This window comes from Bubalus kerabau, chromosome 19, assembly GCF_029407905.1.
Source record: "Bubalus kerabau isolate K-KA32 ecotype Philippines breed swamp buffalo chromosome 19, PCC_UOA_SB_1v2, whole genome shotgun sequence".
Classification (NCBI taxonomy): domain Eukaryota; kingdom Metazoa; phylum Chordata; class Mammalia; order Artiodactyla; family Bovidae; genus Bubalus; species Bubalus kerabau.
The window spans coordinates 22,753,116-22,772,800 of NC_073642.1; the positions used below are offsets into that span (position 1 = coordinate 22,753,116).

The following is a 19,685-nucleotide window of genomic DNA, read 5'->3' on the forward strand; positions in this document are numbered from 1 at the left end:
TAAGCCCACATCACTCGCACCTCCTGCACTGGAAGGCAGACTCTTTACCATGCACCACTTGGGAAGCCCAGGAAAGTGATAGTTCCTCCCAAATAGTCAAGCAAAATTAACATTCCAGGTTGATGTGGCATTTATCCTGTGGCTTCTCAACACTACCAGTTGTCCTTCAAAGCCAGACTTCTTAAACAGGTTCCCAACCCTTTCCCTGCTTCCTTCATTCAAGCCCTCAATGCCTTGCAAGCTCCCTTCCACCCAGTATGCTGCGGATGTGGTGGCTCTCAGCAAGGTCACCAACAACCTCCAAATGACTAGACCAGAGGCTGGGTCTTTATCACATCAGACTAGCCAGCAGCACCCAAGCTCGGCTGGTCCGCCTTCCCTTCTCTGAACCGTAATCCTCCTGCTTTTTTTTCCCTACCTCTCTGTCTACTCTTCAGTCATCTTTGTGGGCTCATCCTTCTCTGCTGTCGTTCAGTCTTGTCTGACTTTGTGACCCCATGGACTACAGCGTGCCAGGCTTTCCTGTCTTTCACCATCTCCCAGAGTCTACTCACACTCATGTCCATTGAGTCAATGATGCCAGCCAACCATCTCATCCTCTGTCGCCCCTTCTCCTCCCTTCCTCCTTTACCTCTCCTTTAAATAGTGCAGCTCCGTGGACATCTCCTAGGCCCTTTGCATGTTTCATTCTGCAGCAGAGGTTACAAACTCAAGAGCGTAGGGGTGCCAAGTATGGAAGGCAAATAAGAGAAGCAGGCTAGAATCACTCGTGAGGAAACCACAGGGAGTGAGGAGGTCTGTGGCAGAATGAAGGACATGTCCACGCCTTGTCTAAGGAAGGCAGCTACCATTCAGCAGTCACGCAGAAATGGACAGTAAGTGTTGTTAGATAATCTCATTTTTCAAAAGAAGCCAGAGTCCAGATTTTAATGTAAAAATCTCAATATTCACTGTTGGCCCTAATTAAAAAAAAAAACAAAAACATTTGGGGCCTCCCACCAAAGAAATTAAAAAAAAAAAAATCACACAGCCAAATTACAATTCAGGCCACCAATCTGTAAGATCTGTTCTAGAAATTCTTCCTAGGCAGCAGAATCTATTCCTGCTGCTACCAACCAAAGAGAGCCCCCCAGTTAAGACTTCCTTTTTGAGCTCCAGAAGCGCACAGACAACCGTCTGCTGAACCATCTCTACTTAAGTACCTCACGCGCACCTCAAACTCAGCATCTCCTGACACCGAGTCTGCTCCCAACTTGCTCCTACCAGCACTCCCTCTCTTAACAGAAGTGAAGTGAAAGTGTTAGTTGCGACTCTTTGTGACCTCAAAGACTGTAGCCTGCCAGGCTCCTCAGTCCATGGAATTCTCCAGGCAAGGATAATGGAGTGGATAGATATTCCCTTCTCCAGGGGGATCTTCCTGACCCAGGGATCGAACCCAGGTCTCCTGCATTGCATGCGAACTCTTTACCACCTTAGCCACCAGGGAAGCCCCTCTCAACAGAGGACACCCTGAAATGGCTCAGCTCTGAAAGCTGGAGATCATTCTTGAGTCCTCCCTCTCCCTTGGCTCCCTGGTCCATTCACCATTCTGGTCCTTTCTGCCTCCTAAGTATCAACCTGTTCACCTCTCTGCATCCTTTTCACTGCCACCATCACAACTCCTAGACTCTAAACCATTTCCCTGTGACCTCCTCCTCTGATCTATCCTACATTCGGGAGTTACAGTCATTCTTTTAAAACGTAAATCTCTCCTGGTTCAACCCCTTCAATGTCTTTCCATTGTCCTTGGGATCAAGTCCCAAATCCCCAAGAATGCTTCGTCTCAAATTACCCTCTTCATTCCTTTGCTGCACCTCTGTCCCTGTGCCTAAAACATTCTGCCTCCTTCAACATGCAAGTACCCTTGCCCACTCCCATTAATTCTTTATGACACTGGAAGAGGTGAGGACTCTCTACCATACCCTCCCAGCTGTTCCCCTTTCATAATATTCATCAAAATGTGCCCTTACTTGTCAAATGAATGTCTTCCCCATTAATCTTTGTCTTCCATAGCATCCCTACAATCTATTGGGAGACACTACCGTACTACTGTCTGGAGAAGGAAATGGCAACCCACTCCAGTATTCTTGCCTGGAGAATTTCACGGACAGAGGAGCCTGGAGGGCTACACTCCACGGGGTTGCAGAGAGTAGGACATGACTGAGCGACTTCACATGCACGCACTGTACTACTGGATCCCCAGGGTCCCTCCCACCCTACGCCCCCTCCCCCCACCACACACACACACTAGAGACTCAAAAGGTGTTTGCTAAACAAATTAATAAGATCTCTGAAGTGAGGCACCACATCTTCACCTCCCCCCACCTTTCACTCCACCCCAGCATCTCCCCACTGGGCACTCAAGTACCGACAAATTAATGAATGAACAAAGGAACAGCCTCTTTCCAGGCCTATCTGCCTCCATTTTCTTCCTTCTCTTTACCATCATCACTGAACTGATCCTCCTAGCATTCTCTTCTCAAAAATTATCCATTGCTTCCTGATAAGGCTGAACCCCTAAAGCTAGAGTGGAAAATTCTCCATAATCTAATCTATCCCACCAACTAAACAAACAGGATTTAGCTCCAACTCTGATTATAAGGAGAAAGACTTGAAGCCCAGCACAGCCTCAGGAAGGAAAGAGTACCTAGGTTGATTAGCAATGTCTGTTCCATCCATAAGCATGACTGCCATGGGCTGGTGATGGAAAATCAGTATATGTGCCATCAGGTTATCGATAATCTACTGAACAGGATAGATTCTTTTCCATCTGAGATCTTTGGACCCTTGGAGTTTTGGACATATGCTCAGGGAATCAAAGAATTCTCTATGAAAAGTACTTCAGCGTTGTCATTTCATTATGAAAGTTATTCCTAAAAATGTAAATAAGCAAAAATTACTAGGCAAATTCAGAGTTATCATTTGCCTTTGTGTTTATGAACATAGCGGAGCCAAGTAGCATTCATGATTTTACTTGCAATTGGTAGACAGTAGACAAGAACATAGGCAGAATTAACATGTAAATAATGTCCTGTACAAGGTGAAGGGCAAAATGACATCATAATTTTATAGTAATTAGAACAGAGAAAAGTGGTGGCTGAATTGAATTATCATATAAGGCACAGTTGGTCAAGCTTGCTAAACTCCGGATAATCTGAACTATAGGGTTTAACATGAGATTCACACTGAAAGCCTCAATTCAGTTCAGCAAAACAGCATTTATCACATTTACTTAATTCCATTTGAACTCACTGCATTTGTAACTTTGAATTTATTGGTACCTATGTTTTAGCTAATGGTTATATCACAGTTATAGCAAAGAATTTTACGTACAAGTTTACGTTTGAACATTTTTAGTAACATAATCAGACTCATTTCAGTGAACACAGGACTTGTGAAAATTAACTGCCTTTGAAAGAGTCTGTACATTACTCACGGCCTCGTTTGTCTGAGACCCTTTAAACAGGATTCATGAATTGGGTGAGCAAGCAGATCAACTCTAGATATACATACAGAATGCATGTATCTGTACACATAAAATTTATGTATTTAAACAACACAGGCCCCAGCATTAATTCTCAACCTTCACCCTGTCATGTTCCTCAATGTGATGGGCTTGACATGCTCATCCCGGGACACAACCAAGGTCACAAATGGACACCAGGCAGGTCATAAATGAGTGAAGCCAGCCAGGACACAAGGGGGAAAAAAAAATTCTTGAAATCCTGTCTTTTTTATCTGCATATATTTCTTCTCATGATGATAGAAAAGTAAGCACAAGAAATATTTGTTTCTCCTTAACTAAAAAAAAAAAAAAAAAAAACCCACATCAAAAATATGATAAATGGCAAGTAACACCTAGGCTCAGCAGTGGGGGATCAGGAGGGGGGATCATGACAGGGTGTGGTGTGAACTGTGGCCAGCCAGAGAAGGCGTGCGCAGCCACCACCCAGCTCCAGCCAGCGGCTGTCACATGGGAATCAGGAGTGTTATCAGGTCTCCCAATTTTAAATGTAAAGAAATGTCGGTTTTACATTTAAAATCTCTTAACTTTGATTTCTACGAAAACCCTCCCAATTCTGGCAACAGATACCCAAACACTGCTGGCCAGAAACGGACGCGTCTGCAGCTCGGGGAGCCAGGGACCACCAGTCTGCGACTCGGCTCTCCTCCGGGTTGCCCCGCATCCCGGCCCCGCCCCTGCATACCCTCCCCCGTTCTCCTGATGGTCCTTCAAGGTCAGCACTCAGGATCCTCAAGGCCTGTCCCCGCTCACGCTGACCCTCCTTACCCGCAGCCCTGCGCGGACACTCCTGCTGGTTCTCCATCCTCCACTGCCTCCCTCGACAGTTACCTAACCTCGCTGGGTGTTGGTCGCGCGGCCCGCGCCTTACTAGGTTCCCCTGGACCCTCCTCGGGTCACCCGAGGTGCTGTGCACCTTCCCAGTTCGTATGATACACCGGGGCCGAACTCGGTAAACCTGACGGATACAGCACCTCCACTGAGAGAGAGGAGCGAAGCCCCTACTCGATAAGAAGTCACCGCTTGATACCCAGACGGACCCCAAAGCAGGCCGGGGCCGTCCCCGGATGCACGGGTGCGCGGAGTTCTCCCGAGGGAGCGGGTGGGTGCCCCGGGCCCGCCCCGCCGGGCAGTCCCGGAGGACTCGCGGGCGGTGGATGTTCGGAGCAGCGAGAAGTCGCACCTCCCGCCTCCAAGCTGTTTGTGATTTCCTCCCGGGGCTCCCGGTCACCCTCCCCCTTAGGCCTCCCTCACCCGGCGGCCCGCCTTCCCGGGCTCGGCCCCTTCCCATCTCCCCGCACAGCCGGCCCCCGCGACCCTCCCACCTCCGCTGCGACCGCAGACGGTCAGCGGGTGTCGGAAGGCGGGCCCGCGCAGAGGCCGCGCGGGGGGGGCGCCGGCCCCGCTCCCGGACTCCTCCCGGCCCGCTCCCGGGCCCCGCGCCCGGCCCCGCCGGCGCCTCGGCCCCGCGACCTCTCCCCGCGCCGCGGCCGCCCCCGCCCGCGCGACCCGGGCCCTCACCCGCGACAGGGTGAGGTCGGTCATGAGCTGCTCGAAGGCCCGCGTCTCCTCGGCCTGCCGCTGCGTGTGCAGCGCGATCTTCTCACTGAACTTCCGCGGGTTGGCGCTGCCGGAGCCCGGCGAGGCGGCCATGGCGCGGGCCCGGCGCCGGCAGGAGGCAGGAGACGGCGGGCGCGGGCCCTGCCTCGGCCCACCCGTCCGTCCGCAGGCCAGCCCCGGCCGCCGCCCGAAGCCCGTCCTCCGGCGCGACCCGGCAGAGGAGCCGCCGCGGCCCCACCGCCAGCGAGCGGCCGGGAGCGCGCCGAGGTCCGCCCCCGCGCGCCCGGCCCCGCCCTCGGCGCGGCCCGCCCGCCGCCCGGCCCCGACCCTGCCCCGCGCCCGCCGCCGGAGGGCTTTCCCCGGCGTCCCGCGCCCGGCTCGCGACCCGCCGCGCGGACCCCGCGAGGAAAGCCCCGGCTCGCGCGGCAGAGTGGGCCAGACGTGAGGGAGCAGCTAGGGTACCATTTTACTGAAGCGCTCCCTGGTAGGGCTCGCCTGGCCTTCGGATTGACGTTACAGTTTTCAAAGAGTTGAACACCTTGCTCGCCCTCCCCAGTCAGGCCGAATTCCTTCAGTGGGGGCGAAAACGGGCGACCTACGCTCGAGCAATCCTCTCCCTCGGTTCCCACCCTGTGGGGCCTAACAGCTGCCCTCCGTCCTCCGCCTCCCAGCCCGCTTCCTCCCTCGAGCTGTGTCGCTGACGGTCCGCTCGGGCCCACCCAAGAAAACAGTTACTAAATCTGGATCTCAGTTTCTAAAACCATCTCCCGAGTTTGCACGAACTTGAGACACCGTCCCCCCCGCCCGGGGGTCCCCCTCTTCGCTCCTCAGCCCCGGCCCCTTCTCCAGGCTCTTTATGAGCGTCCGTGGCCTCTTTCAGACTCCAGCTCCAGCCTAGTCTGTCAGCCTCATTGGTTTTCTCCCTCTCCTGCAGCCCCCGAAGTTCCTCTCCGTAGAGATGTTGATGTGTGTAAAGAGTCCTGGACGCCTCTGAGAGTGTGTCTCTGCCTTTTGTAAACTGGTAATTATGCAGCAGCAGCGGCAGCGACTATCAGGGACACGCAGAAGATTGCAGAAAATGATGTTAGCGCCACCCACGCCCTCCCCTATCAAGGTTAAATGTATCAAAACATTTTGCTTCATTTACTTGGTATTTATTAAAGAAATAGAAAATCAGGCAGAACTAAAACCCCACCCTTATTCTTTCTCCCTCCTCCCTAGAGGTGGTCACTGGGCTCAAGTTAGTACGTGTCATTCTCATTAATGTTTTTACACTTTTATTATATACGACATATGGATCCACCAACTGCATATGGAATACCAAATTTTATTTTTTTAATTTTGCAAAAAAGCTACATCATGCTAAATAAACTTTGGCAGCTTTTTTTCATTTACCATTGCTTTTGAAATTCGTTTGTGTTGATTCATTTAATTCCTGTATAGTATTTCACTCTACTTTTCATGTGTCTCATAGATTGTTTTTTAGAAAATTTAATGAGAATGTATCTCTATTAGCTAGAGGCTAGTTTGATTCACTCATTATAATTGGATTTATTTCTTCTGTCTTATTTTGTACTGTTTATCATGCTTTTACTTTATATTTTCTGCTTTCTTGTTACATTGTCTGGTTTCAGTTTCAAAGAACAGAATTCATCCTAGGTAAAGTACAGAAGAGTTTACTATAGGGTATAAAATGGCTTAAGGACTTGTGTGGCCGCCTGAGGAAGCAGACTCTGGGTTGAAAGTTCAGAAGTGACCTGGAGACACATGCTACAGAACCAGGCCAACAAAAGAGCCACAGCTTCTTCTAAAGTCTGGAAGCCACCTACTGAATTGGAGGGTTGTCACTACACTGGCCACCTCCTGGATCCTGAAGCCACCATAGAAAAATACAACAGTACTCACCAATAGAGACAGCACATGTAAAGGCTCAGCTTCGCTTCCACCTCACAAATCTAATCAACAAAATTAGACTGGAAGTGCCAAAACTGCATCCAGAATCCTAGCTGCAATAACATCTAGGAAATGTAGTTATAGCCTTTCAGCTTCTGAGATATAGGAAGGTGCCGTAGCACACTGGAATGGGTGTTGAGCTAAATCCTCGATTTTCATCCACCAATTCACCAATGCAGGGCTCTATCGTGTCTGGGTTATGTTGCATTAAATGACTGTTGCTGTTGTTGTTTTAACTTCTGTTTTTATTTACGGTCTTTGTTGCTGTGTGCGGGCTTCTCATGGCACTGGCTTTTCTTGTTGTGGAACTTGGCCTCTAGGCGTGGGAGCCCAGTAGTTGCAGAGCAAGGGCTTAGTTGCCCCGAGGCCTGTGAAATCTTCCCAGATCAGGGATCTAACCAGTGTTCCCTGCATTGACATGTGGATTCATAACCACTGGATCACCAGGGAAACCCTGAATGACTCTTTTTTTATTTCCATTTTTCCCTTATCTAATTTGGAAAATAGTCATTCTACTTCTATTCTTATTATGGTTAATCTAATCACTTTCCATTTAATGTTTTAATCAAATAAATACATGTGAATTTTTTAACAATAGCTTTACAAGACACACAATTTTCCCAAGTAAGTCCCAGTTCCCACGGTAAATAAGTTTTTCCTGCTGTTTTGTGATTATTTTTTCAGTTTTAGATGTTAACTATTCATTTTCTACTATGGGGAAGAATGCTTTGGCTCCTTTGTGCCCCCAACACAAATATGATTTTCCCTGCTCTCATTCTTTCAATGTAGTTATTAATATATGATAATTTTTGTTAAGTCAATATTAAGTGTTTACACAATACACAATAGTTCCATTTTTACATTATTTTTTAGCTAAAAACTTTTTGTTTGCTTAGATTTCTCTCAACTCATTAGAAATCCTTTCCCAAACTCTGATTTATAGTATTTGGATTTTAGCTCTGTCTCTCCCCTCTTCTGGTCCCTCTGGTCTTCTTTCTAAAGTTCCCTGAACTGTGAAAGACATTACTGAACCTATGAATGGTCGGTTTGGGAGGGAACTTCTCTCCCAGACCACTTTGCCTACCTGCTCCATCCTGGACTCTTGTTTTTCTCACCTGCTATCTGCTGGCTCTCCTCCCATTGTCCTGAGAGTTCCCTTCATCTCCCATCTTCTGACCTCTGCCTCCTGCATCTCAAGTTGTCCTCCTGCTTCATGTACTAATTCATGTTAGTGGAGGACATTCTCCAGTAGTTTCCTGGGAAAGAATACATAAAATATAAAATCCTCCAGGCTTTGTATGTGTACAGCTGTTTTTATTTTTCCCTCAGACTTGACTGATATTTGGGCTAAGAATAGTCTTCTTCATCAGAAATCCTTCGCATTTACTTCTTTGAATGCATTGCTTCACTGTTCTCTCACTTCCAGTGTTGCCATTGGGAAGTCCACTCACATTCCACTCACACTCACCTTTCCTTTGTAGGTGACTTGCTTTATGAGGGCTATTATTGTTTATTTATTTTCACACACACCCCCATTCTCTGAAGGCTTAGTATTCTGATATCTTATGATAATGTACTTTGGTGGGAGGCTTTATTTTTGTTCACCACACTGGCATTAGATATGTATGTGGAAACTGAATACTCATATCCTTTAGTTCTGGGAAATTGTCTTATCTTTTTGACAATATTCTTTTTTCTTTCTTTCATGGAGATTCTACTTGATCAGTCAATGGATCGCCTACATTGCTCTTCTAATTTTCTCATCTTTTCTCTCCTATTTTCTATTTTTTTGTCTTTTGCTGTTGTTATTCTATTTCCTAATAAATTTTTTCAGCTCTTTCTTTCAACTTTGTCTTTCCTTTCTGTTGAACTTTTATTTCTGTGATTGTATTTTTAATTTCTAAATGCTCTTTCCTGATTTATGACTGCTCCTTTTTAAAATAGCATCCTATATTCATTTCAAGGGTGTGCTATTAATTAGAGGTTATTTCTCTTTTTATATTTTCTTCTGCTCCTTGTATTTTCAGTCTCTGTTTTGTCTGAGTTCAATTTTTAGTTTGTTCATTTTGGTCTCCATCTAGAGGCTTCCCTCATGCCTCTGGTAATCCTTGACTCCATTCATAATTAAGACTGAAACACTAAATATGTACAGATATCTTGTTTCTGGAAATTAAAATGATTTAAATTAATATTTTTATATATTCTGTAGCAGAAATTGCTAGCTGTTCTCTCAATATTCATTCTCCCCTTCTTCCTTCATTAAAAGAAATTCTGAACTTTAACTGGATGCTTCATTGCCCAGCTAAAATCAACTTCAGACTACATTTCCCACTCGCCCTTGTGGATAGATCTGGTCATGTTTCACCCCACAGATGTTAGCAGAAGAAATACAGGCAACTTTGGGATCATGCCCTTAAATGAAAAGGAGAAAGACCTTTTCCCTCTTCGTAGACCATTAGATAAGAACTGTGTTGAGAATGACAGAACAATAGAAGCAATGGCCCCTGGGTTCCCAAGCCTGGGGAACCACGATATCAGCTCTAAACTGCTTCTAGGCTATAAGGTGGCTGAGAGAGAAGTATCGATTTTGTCTCAAACCTACTTATTTTGGCCTTATTACAGGAATCAAGCCAGGACCTGTTACATTTAAATAGAAAAAAATTTGTAAGTATATCAAGATACGGTTAATAACATTTGTCTTTGAGGAGTAGGGACTACTGGGAAAATTATCTTCCACTTTACACATTTCTAAATTATATACAGTTTTAGAGATAAGTATGCATTACTAGTAAAATCAGGAAAAAATAAGGAAGTACAAATATCAGTTGTTTTTAAAGAACTGACTGGAAGCTCTGTGTACCTGTGAGGTTTCCTGACTAGAGAGCTCACTGGAACAGAGACCCAGAATTTTCAATGCATGTCCTCCGAGTAACAATATCCTTAGGGTTTGGGGTGTGTTTTGCTTTCTTTATTGGAATATAATTGCTTCACAATGTTGCGTTAGTTTCTGCTGTACAATGAAGTGCATCTGCCATGTGTATACATACATCCCCTCCCTCTGAGACCTCTCTCCTGCACCCCTGCATCTCACCCCCCTAGGTCATCACAGAGCACGAGCTGAGCTCCTTGTGCTTTCTCGTCAGTTCCTCCCAGCCGGCGTGTTACACAGGTCGTGTATATACGTCAATTCTAACCTCCCAGTTCGCCCCACCCTCCGTTTCCCCACCTGTGTCCACATGCTACATCTTCATCTCTGTTTCTGCCCTGGAAATAGGTTCATCTGTACCACTGGAGAGACTCTAAAATTTGTTTTTTCTCTTGGGCAGGTCAATTTCTCCTGCCTAAAGAATCTTCCAGTTGACTATCCAGAAGTATAAATAAGCTGCTGGCTCTCTGAGAGTCACGTGGGGAAAAAAAGTGCTAAGAGTCCCACTATTTGATGTGTTGCCTTGCGCTTAATCTCTCTGTTTTCAAACAACACCTCACTGGAAGCTTTGTCTTTGCCTCTCCCTAAGTCCAAAACATCTCTGCCTCTGTTTCCCCAGTTAACCTCCCGTCTACAGCCACAGTGGAAAGGATCTGGGTGTCTAACTGCACCTTGTACACATTTTTGAGCAATATTTGTATTTTTAACTCCATCCCTTTCTTCTTCAGGTGCCTCGGCCCTCTTTCTGAAGTTCTTTGATGCAAATCATCTTGCTTCTCATTAGATTTTCCCCTTTTCCCTGCTTCTCAGGCACTTCGGTTTCAGCTCTTTATGTTCTGCTGTGCTGATTACTATTGGTCCATGGGGTGGAAGTCATGACTAGGCCAGCTACCAGAAAGCCCCTAACTGGACAAAAATTAAAAGTTATATATTGAAGTTCTGGGAGGGTTTAAAAAAAAAAAAAGTTAAAAGTAAAGGCACAGGCAAGGAGAAATTGCATATGTTGGACACGCTAAGAATTTCAGGATGGTGAACCCAGAATGAGGACCCAGGTGACCTGACTTGCAGAATGGCAAAATTATTTTCTTATGTGCTAATGTCACCTAAGTTGTTTCCAAGAACTGATATGGCTGCTTTTGCAGGAGTAAATTTAAAACTGGGACCTTTAAAAAAATTATTTTTAAATGTATTTATGACTGCAGTGGGTCTTCGTCGCCGCACAGGCTTTCTCTAGTTGCGGTTGGCAAGTGGGGGCTACTCACTAGCTGAGGTGCACAGTGTCTCATTGCAGTGGCTTCTCTTGTCGTGGAGCACAGGTTCTAGAGGGAAGGCTTCAGGAGTTGTGGCGCACAGGCTTAGTTGCCCCTAGACATGTGGGATCTTCCCAGACCAGGGATCGAACCTATGTCCCCTGCATTAGCAGGCAGATTCTTAACCACTGGACTACCAGGGAGCTTTATTTGGAAGCTCTTCAGGTCTGTTGACCATTGCTACCATCACTTGAGCATCTGTCTAAGAGGAATAGAAGAGAAACTCTGGGAACCACACTCACTGAGATGTATCATTAGTCTAAGTCAGGGGTTGGTAAACTTTTTGCTGTAAAGAGTTTTGCAGATCATCTGTTCCTGTCTCCTCATAACTACTCACCTCTGCCAGCGTATCATGAAAGCAGCCATAGACCACACATAAAGAAATGGACATGACTGTATTCTAATAAAACTTTATTTACAACAGCAGACAGTGGGGCAGATTTGACGCATTGGCTATAGTTTGCTGACCTCTGGTCATATAAAACACAGATTGCTGAGCACATTCTGGGGCTCAAAGAGCTCAGAAACTCTGAGTTGCTGCCTTAGTATGTCTTGGATGGTGGGGAGAATTTGCACTTTTAACAAATTCTCAGGTGATGCTGATGCTGCCTGTTCTCTGGGATCTCACTTTGAGTGCCATTACTTTTAGATGACAGGGAACAACTGGAAGACTCTGCTATATGTCTTCCAAATGTTCTAGAAAATTTTTCTAAAATCTCTTTAAATGCTGCTTCTTCATATTTGTTCTTTCCCTGTAGAAGATTAATTAGATGTGTATTAAGCATTTCCATTCTATTCTTCATGTCTTTTTACCTCCCTTTTATATTCTTCTACTCTTAATTTTTGTGCTACATCTAGGTAATTTCATCAAATCTGTCTTCCAGTTTACTAACTTCTCTTTCCACTCATGTCTAATCTGTCGTTTAACCTATCTATTGAGTTTTTTCTTCCTTAAGAACTGTTTTCCCATCTACAAACTCCATTTAGTTCTTTTTCAAATATGCCAACTCTTTACTAAGGCTTCCCTGGTGGCTCAGGGTAAAGAATCTGCCTGCAGGAGATGCAGGAGATGGGGCTCTGTCCCTGGGCTGGGAAGACCCCCTGGAGAAGGAAATGACAACTCACTCCAGTGTTCGTGCCAGTATAATCCCACAAAGAGCCTGGCAGGATACAGTCCATGGGGTTGCAAAGAGTCAGACACAACTGAGCATGCACAACTACTCTTCACCGAGTTCTATTCTTTCCTTATCTTTTTATTCCTTCCTTTATGCCTTTAGTTATATTAATTTTATATTCTTTTTCAGCAAGTAGTTCTGTTATTTCAAGTTTTGGGAGCTTCAACCCTGTTTGTTAGAAAGAGAAAAGGAAAGATACAAGCATCTGAATGCAGAGTTCCAAAGAATAGCAAGAAGAGATGAGAAAGCCTTCCTCAGTGATCAATGCAAAGAAATAGAGGAAAACAACAGAATGGGAAAGACTAGAGATCTCTTCAATAAAATTAGAGATACCAAGGGAACATTTCATGCAAAGATGGGCTCGATAAAGGACAGAAATAGTATGGACCTAACAGAAGCAGAAGATATTAAGAAGAGGTGGCAAGAATACACAGAAGAACTGTACAAAAAAGATCTTCACGACCAAGATAATCACGATGGTATGATCACTCACCTAGAGCCAGACATCCTGGAATGCGAAGTCAAGTGGGCCTTAGAAAGCATCACTACGAACAAAGCTAGTGGAGATGATGGAATTCCAGTTGAGCTATTTCAAATCCTGAAAGATGATGCTGTGAAAGTGCTGCACTCAATATGCCAGCAAATTTGGAAAACTCAGCAGTGGCCACAGGACTGGAAAAGGTCAGTTTTCATTCCAATCCCAAAGAAAGGCAATGCCAAAGAACACTCAAACTACCGCAGAATTGCACTCATCTCACACGCTAGTAAAGTAATGCTCAAAGTTCTCCAAGCCAGGCTTCAGCAATATGTGAACCGTGAACTTCCTGATGTTCAAGCTGGTTTTAGAAAAGGTAGAGGAACCAGAGATCAAATTGCCAACATCTACTGGATCATGGAAAACGCAAGAGAGTTCCAGAAAAACATCTGTTTCTGCTTTATTGACTATGTCAAAGCCTTTGATTGTGTCGATCACAATAAACTCTGGAAAATGCTGAAAGAGATGGGAATACCAGACTACCTGACCTGCCTCTTGAGAAATCTGTATGCAGGTCAGGAAGCAACAGTTAGAACTGGACATGGAACAACAGACTGGTTCCAAATAGGAAAAGGAGTACGTCAAGGCTGTATACTGTCACCCTGCTTATTTAACTTCTATGCAGAGTACATCATGAGAAACGCTGGGCTGGAAGAAGCACAAGCTGGAATCAAGATTGCTGGGAGAAATATCAAGAACCTCAGATATGCAGATGACACCACCCTTATGGCAGAAAGTGAAGAGGAACTAAAAAGCCTCTTGATGAAAGTGAAAGTGGAGAATGAAAAAGTTGGCTTAAAGCTCAACATTCAGAAAACGAAGATCATGGCATCCGGTCCCATCATTTCATGGGAAATAGATGGGGAAACAGTGGAAACAGTGTCAGACTTTATTTTGGGGGGCTCCAAAATCACTGCAGATGGTGACTGCAGCCATGAAATTAAAAGACGCTTACTCCTTGGAAGGAAAGTTATGACCAACCCAGATAGCATATTCAAAAGCAGAGACATTACTTTGCCAACAAAGGTCCATCTAGTCAAGGCTATGGTTTTTCCTGTGGTCATGTACGGATGTGAGAGTTGGACTGTGAAGAAGGCTGAGCGCCGAAGAATTGATGCTTTTGAACTGTGGTGTTGGAGAAGACTCTTGAGAGTCCCTTGGACTGCAAGGAGATCCATCAAGTCCATTCTGAAGGAGATCAGCCCTGGGTGTTCTTTGGAAGGACTGATGCTAAAGCTGAAACTCCAGTACTTTGGCCACCTCATGCGAAGAGTTGACTCATTGGAAAAGACTCTGATGCTGAGAGGGATTGGGGGCAGGAGGAGAAGGGGACGACAGAGGATGAGATGGCTGAATGGCATCACTGACTCGATGGACGTGAGTCTGAGTGAACTCCGGGAGTTGGTGATGGACAGGGAGACCTGGCGTGCTGCGATTCATGGGGTCGCAAATAGTCGGACACGACTGAGCGACTGAACTGAACTGAACTGAACCCTGTTTGTTCTATCTGCAGGCTCTTGTTTATGATGGATTATTTCCTAATGTTTTTAACTATGCTTTCAACTTTAGGAGGGCTCGATTTATACCCCATGGGAGTCCTGGGTAGTGGGAATATGACTCGAATGTTGCTGTTGTTTTTTTTTGTTGTTATTGTTCCATGAGGTGCATGGGAATCAATTACCAGACATGAGAATTTTATTACATAGAAAGCATACATTCAGACCCTAAACACGTGTATGGGCCAAGTTTTTGGCTTCTCAAGGGGCTTCCCCACTCCTCTCAGAACCCAGGCAGAGAGAGTCAAACTTCCTTGTCAGCTTTGCCTGTGGTAGAGTTTACTCTTTCAGGCTGGGATTTTACCCTGCTTACAGACTTGTACATCAACCTGTTACTACTGCATGGCTGCTGGCAGGAGGCATGAGATTCCCAGGTCAGAGGCAGCAAGCATCATGAGCATCATTTATGTGTCAGTTTACCTTGCCCACCAGGTCCCACAGGGATGATGCAGAAAAGCCCAGATGGGGCTTCCCTAGTGGCTCAGTGGTGAAGAATCACCTTCCAATGCAGGAGACATGGGTCCCATCTCTAGTCCAGGAAGATTTCACCTGCTGTGAAACTATTGACCCTAAGCCTTAGAGCCCGTGCTCTGCAACAAGAGAAGCCACCACAATGAGAAGCCCGCGTACCGCAACTAGAGCGCAGCCCCTGCTCACCCCAACTACAGAAGAGCCCAGGCAGCAACAAAGACCCAGGGCAGCCAAAAATAAATAAATATGTTTAAAAATTAAAAAAAATAAGGGCCCAGATGGATGCCCAGACATGCATGTGTTCTGTTACAGGAGAGGAATCAGTTTGCTCTTTGACTCAGAAGAAGACATTGCTTCATCTCTTCGAGTTGCTCGCTACAAACACAACTCTGAGGAATGGCCCAGCAAGGAATGACCAGAGCTTTGTACATGTGGCATAACTGGCCAGAATGTTGAGGAATGTTCAGGGCCCATAGATCAAAATCATAGAAGGCGATCTTGATGTAGGTCATTTGTGGGTCAAACCTTAAGAAATGCTGCCATTAAGAATGAAATCACAAGGACTTCACTGGCGGTCCAGTGGCTAAGACTCCGTGCTCCCACTGCAGGGAGCCTAGGCTGGACCCCTAGTCTGGGAGCTACATCCCACATGCTGCAACTAAGAGTTCACATGCTTCAACTAAGAGTTTGCATGCAGTAACAAAGGCCTGGGACAACCAAGTAATTGAATATATGTATTTTTAAAGGTTGAAATAAATAAATATAAAAAAGGATGAACCCAAGAATTAATATGGACTATATTTTTCAAATGGAAAGCAATCACTCCTTAGCAAAACTCCCTCCACTCTTCTTTTGCAGAGCCCAGATAGGCAGATGCCACTTCCCAGTCTGTCTCACAGATGGGCCTGGCCACATGACCAGTTTGGTTATTGAGACTTAAGGGAAAGCCAAACAGGAAGCTTTTTGAAAAACTTTGGTTTTCAGATCAAAGGAACATATTCAACTGCAGCCAGCCCCTATCCCCTTTGTACTTGGAATACAGACATGATGCCTGGAGCTATGGAAGCCATCTTGTAGTCACAAAAAGAGAAAGCATTAAAAAATTCCAAATTCAGAAAGACAGAAAACAACCTGATCGGGGCCAGCATTGTGAGTAGCTAAACCAACACTAGCAAGTGTTTTCTTCCAGACATCTGTGAAACAAAGGTAGCTCTCAATGTTTAAATCATGGGGAGTCTGTTTTCCATTTCTTGCAGCCAAAATCATTCCTGATGCACTTCAGTAAACATTTTCATTTCTTTTTTTTCTTTTTTTCCTTTAACTTTTAATGTTTTCATAATCTCAGATTAACAGAAAAGTTGCCATTTTGTAAAGAATTCCCATATACTCTTTACCCAGGTTCCCAAATATTAAGATTTTATTGCACTTGCATTATTATTTCTTTCTCTGTATATATGTTCATTTTTTCTAAACCATTTGAGAGTAAGTTGATATGATGCCAATCTATCCATAAAAACTTTGGTGTTTATTTCATAAAAACAAGAGTAGTCTCTTATGTAACCATAATAAAATTATCAAAATCAGGAAATTAACTTTGATATAGTATATTATATAATCTGCAGATATTATTTAAAAATTTTGAAAACTATCCCAATACATTAGTATACCAAAAGAAAATCTAGGATTGCTATCTTATTATTCTTTCTTAAAATATGTTTATTTTTATTTTTATTTACTTATTTGACTGCACCAGGTCTTAGTTTCAGCATGCAAGATCTTCAATCTTCACTGGGAATGTGGAATCTTTAGTTGGTGTATGTGGGATATAGTTCCCCTAACACTACATTGGGAACGTAGAATCTTAGGCACTGGACCACCAGGGAAGTCCTCTTTAGTATCCTTTCATTGGGAACAGTTGGTCAGTTTTTGTCTTTGACTTTGAAAATTTTTGAAGTGTATCCGACTCTTTGCACCCCATGGACTATAGAGTCCATGGAATTCTCCAGGCCAGAATACTGGAGTGGGGAGCCGTTGCCTTCTCCAGGGGATCGTCCCAACCCAGGGATCGAACCCAGGTCTCCCCCATTGCAGGTGTATTCTTTACCAGCTGAGCCACCAGGGAAGCCCTTTGAAGTGATAGGCCAGTTATTTTATGGACTGTCCCTTCATTAGGGTTTGTGTAGTGTGTCCTCCTGATTAATTTCAGATTATGCATTTGGGGTAGGAATAACAAAGGTCCGTCTAGTCAAGGCTATGGTTTTTCCTGTGGTCACGTATAGATGTGAGAGTTGTACTGTGAAGAAAGCTGAGCACCGAAGAATTGATGCTTTTGAAGTGTGGTGTTGGAGAAGACTCTTGAGAGTCCCTTGGACTGCAAGGAGATCCAACCAGTCCATTCTAAAGGAGATCAGTCCTGGGTGTTCTTTGGAAGGAATGACGCTAAAGCTGAAACTCCAGTATTTAGGCCACCTCATGCGAAGAGTTGACTCACTGGAAAAGACTCGGATGCTGGGAGGGATTGGGGGCAGGAGGAGAAGGGGACGACAGAGGATGAGATGGCTGGATGGCATCACCGACTCAATGGACATGAGTCTGAGTGAACTCTGGGAGTTGGTGATGGACAGGGAGGCCTGGCGTGCTGCGATTCATGGGGTCGCAAAGAGTCGGACACGACTGAGCGACTGAACTGAACAGAAATTTGCAAAAAACTAGTTTTAGCACTCATTAACGATTCTTGCCTTTTCCCTATTTATTCTTTTATATTAGAATGGGCTCATGAATTCTTAGTTCATTCAATAGGTTATAACCCATTACTATCATTACATTGAAGTTATCCCAGCTTTAACCTTTAATCTGGCTTCTGTGTCCTTCTAATACATCCCTATCCATTTTTTAGTATTTTTTTTTCTTTCTGGACACAACAAGATATCCTGACCATCTTGTACTTTTCCTTTCCAGTCCCAGAACCAGTCACTTCTCCAAGCAGTCCTGGTTTCTTTTCATGGAAAAGGGTGTTTGGGCACTGGTTCTTTTATTTTTGGAAGCTAGTCTTTCTGAGTCAGCTTTTTTTGAGAGGAATTATCCTTTAACTTCTATCACGTCACCTTTCACGTGTGTGCCTTTTCAACCCCTGTTGTTGTTTAGTTGCTAAGTCATCTCCCACTCTTTGTGATCCCATGGACTGTAGCCCGCCAGGCTCCTCTGTCCACGGAATTCTCTGGGCAAGAATACTGGAGTGGGTTGCCATTTCCTTCTCCAGGGGATCTTCCTAACCCAGGGATTGAACTCGTGTCTCCTACATTGGCAGACAGGTTCTTTACCACTGAGCCACCAGGGAAGCCCTACCTCCAGATTTTTCTCCACTTTGCAGACTTGGTGCCTCTGTACTCATAGGAGCTGGAAATGTGTTTCTCCAAAGGTCAGTGACTCTGAGAAAGTATAGTGAGCTTATCAAGTATACATTTTTACAGAATCATATCAAACTTAGGGGTAAATGTCAGAATTGCAATTTAAGGCCAAAAGTATTTCACAAATAACTTCACCCAACTCAAGTTTTTTAATGGAATCCAAAATTCTTTAGCAAAAGTGACCTACAAATACCCACTTTTTATTTTTTTGTTTCCTAAGTAATATTTAACAGTTATTGAGAGCTCAAAGCTGGGTACTATTGTAGCCTCCTCTTTCTCTAGCATCTCACAGGGTGTATTTCATGGAACATGAGTCTCATAGATGGCTAAGAAGGGCTCCCTGAAAAGCAGGAGGGGTGGGCTGGTCTCCTGACTGTAGGATTTCTCAAAGCTTTTTATTATTTTTTAAAAGATTTACTTATTTATTTTTGGCTGCATCAGGTCTTATTTGTAGCACGTGCGATTTTTCTTTGTGGCACACAGGCTCATGGTTGCAATGCATGGGCTTAGACGTGCCTGGGCATGTGGGATCTTCGTTCCTTGACCAGGGATCGAAACTGCATCCTCTACATTGGAAGGTGGGTTCTTTTTTATAATTATGAAAGTATAACACATTTACAAGGGACTTGGAAAATACAGAACAAAATTACATACATAGTTCCATTATAACTTACAATTATTTTTTTAAATAGATAAATTAAGATTTTTAGTTGGACTTTCAATATCACCCCTCAAAAATAGAATGGATAGACAAAAAAGTAGAAGGATACAGTAGACTTGAAAAGCACTATGAACCAATTCAACATAATTAAGATTTATACAATTTTCACACAACAGTAGGATACAAATTCTATTCAAGTTCCCATAGACTATAAACAAGGAAACACTGCAGCATTTTCAGGAAAGCAAAACAAAGTGCAAAAATGTCATGGTCTAAAGGTACTGAGATCATATGGAGTCTGTTCTTTTATCCCTGTGGAATTATGTCAGAAATCAATATCAAAAGATATTTGACAATAATCCACACATATTTGGAAGGTGGATTCTTAACCACTGCACCACCAGAGAAGCCCCTCAGAGGTTTTTAATATGTTTATGTGTGTTGTGACTTCCAAAGAGAATGATGGAACACACTTTCCAAATTTCTTTTTTTTTCTTAATATGTATACTTTACTGAAATATAGTTGACTCACAATGTTTCAAGTGCACAGCAAGTGGATTCAGTTATAC

General features: G+C 44.4%; 1 protein-coding gene across 2 annotated transcripts in view; it reads right to left on the reverse strand.

Annotated features, from left to right (window-relative positions):
- The window catches only part of CRTC3 (CREB regulated transcription coactivator 3), a 98,083-nt gene extending 92,703 nt beyond the window's left edge, over positions 1-5,380 (reverse strand). For both annotated transcript variants that reach the window (XM_055556735.1, XM_055556734.1), the window contains exon 1: positions 5,084-5,380. In XM_055556735.1, the coding sequence (XP_055412710.1) occupies positions 5,084-5,215 (132 nt within the window). In that variant the 5' untranslated portion in view covers positions 5,216-5,380. The remainder of the gene's footprint in view (positions 1-5,083) is intronic.
- Between the last annotated feature and the right edge of the window lie 14,305 nt (positions 5,381-19,685).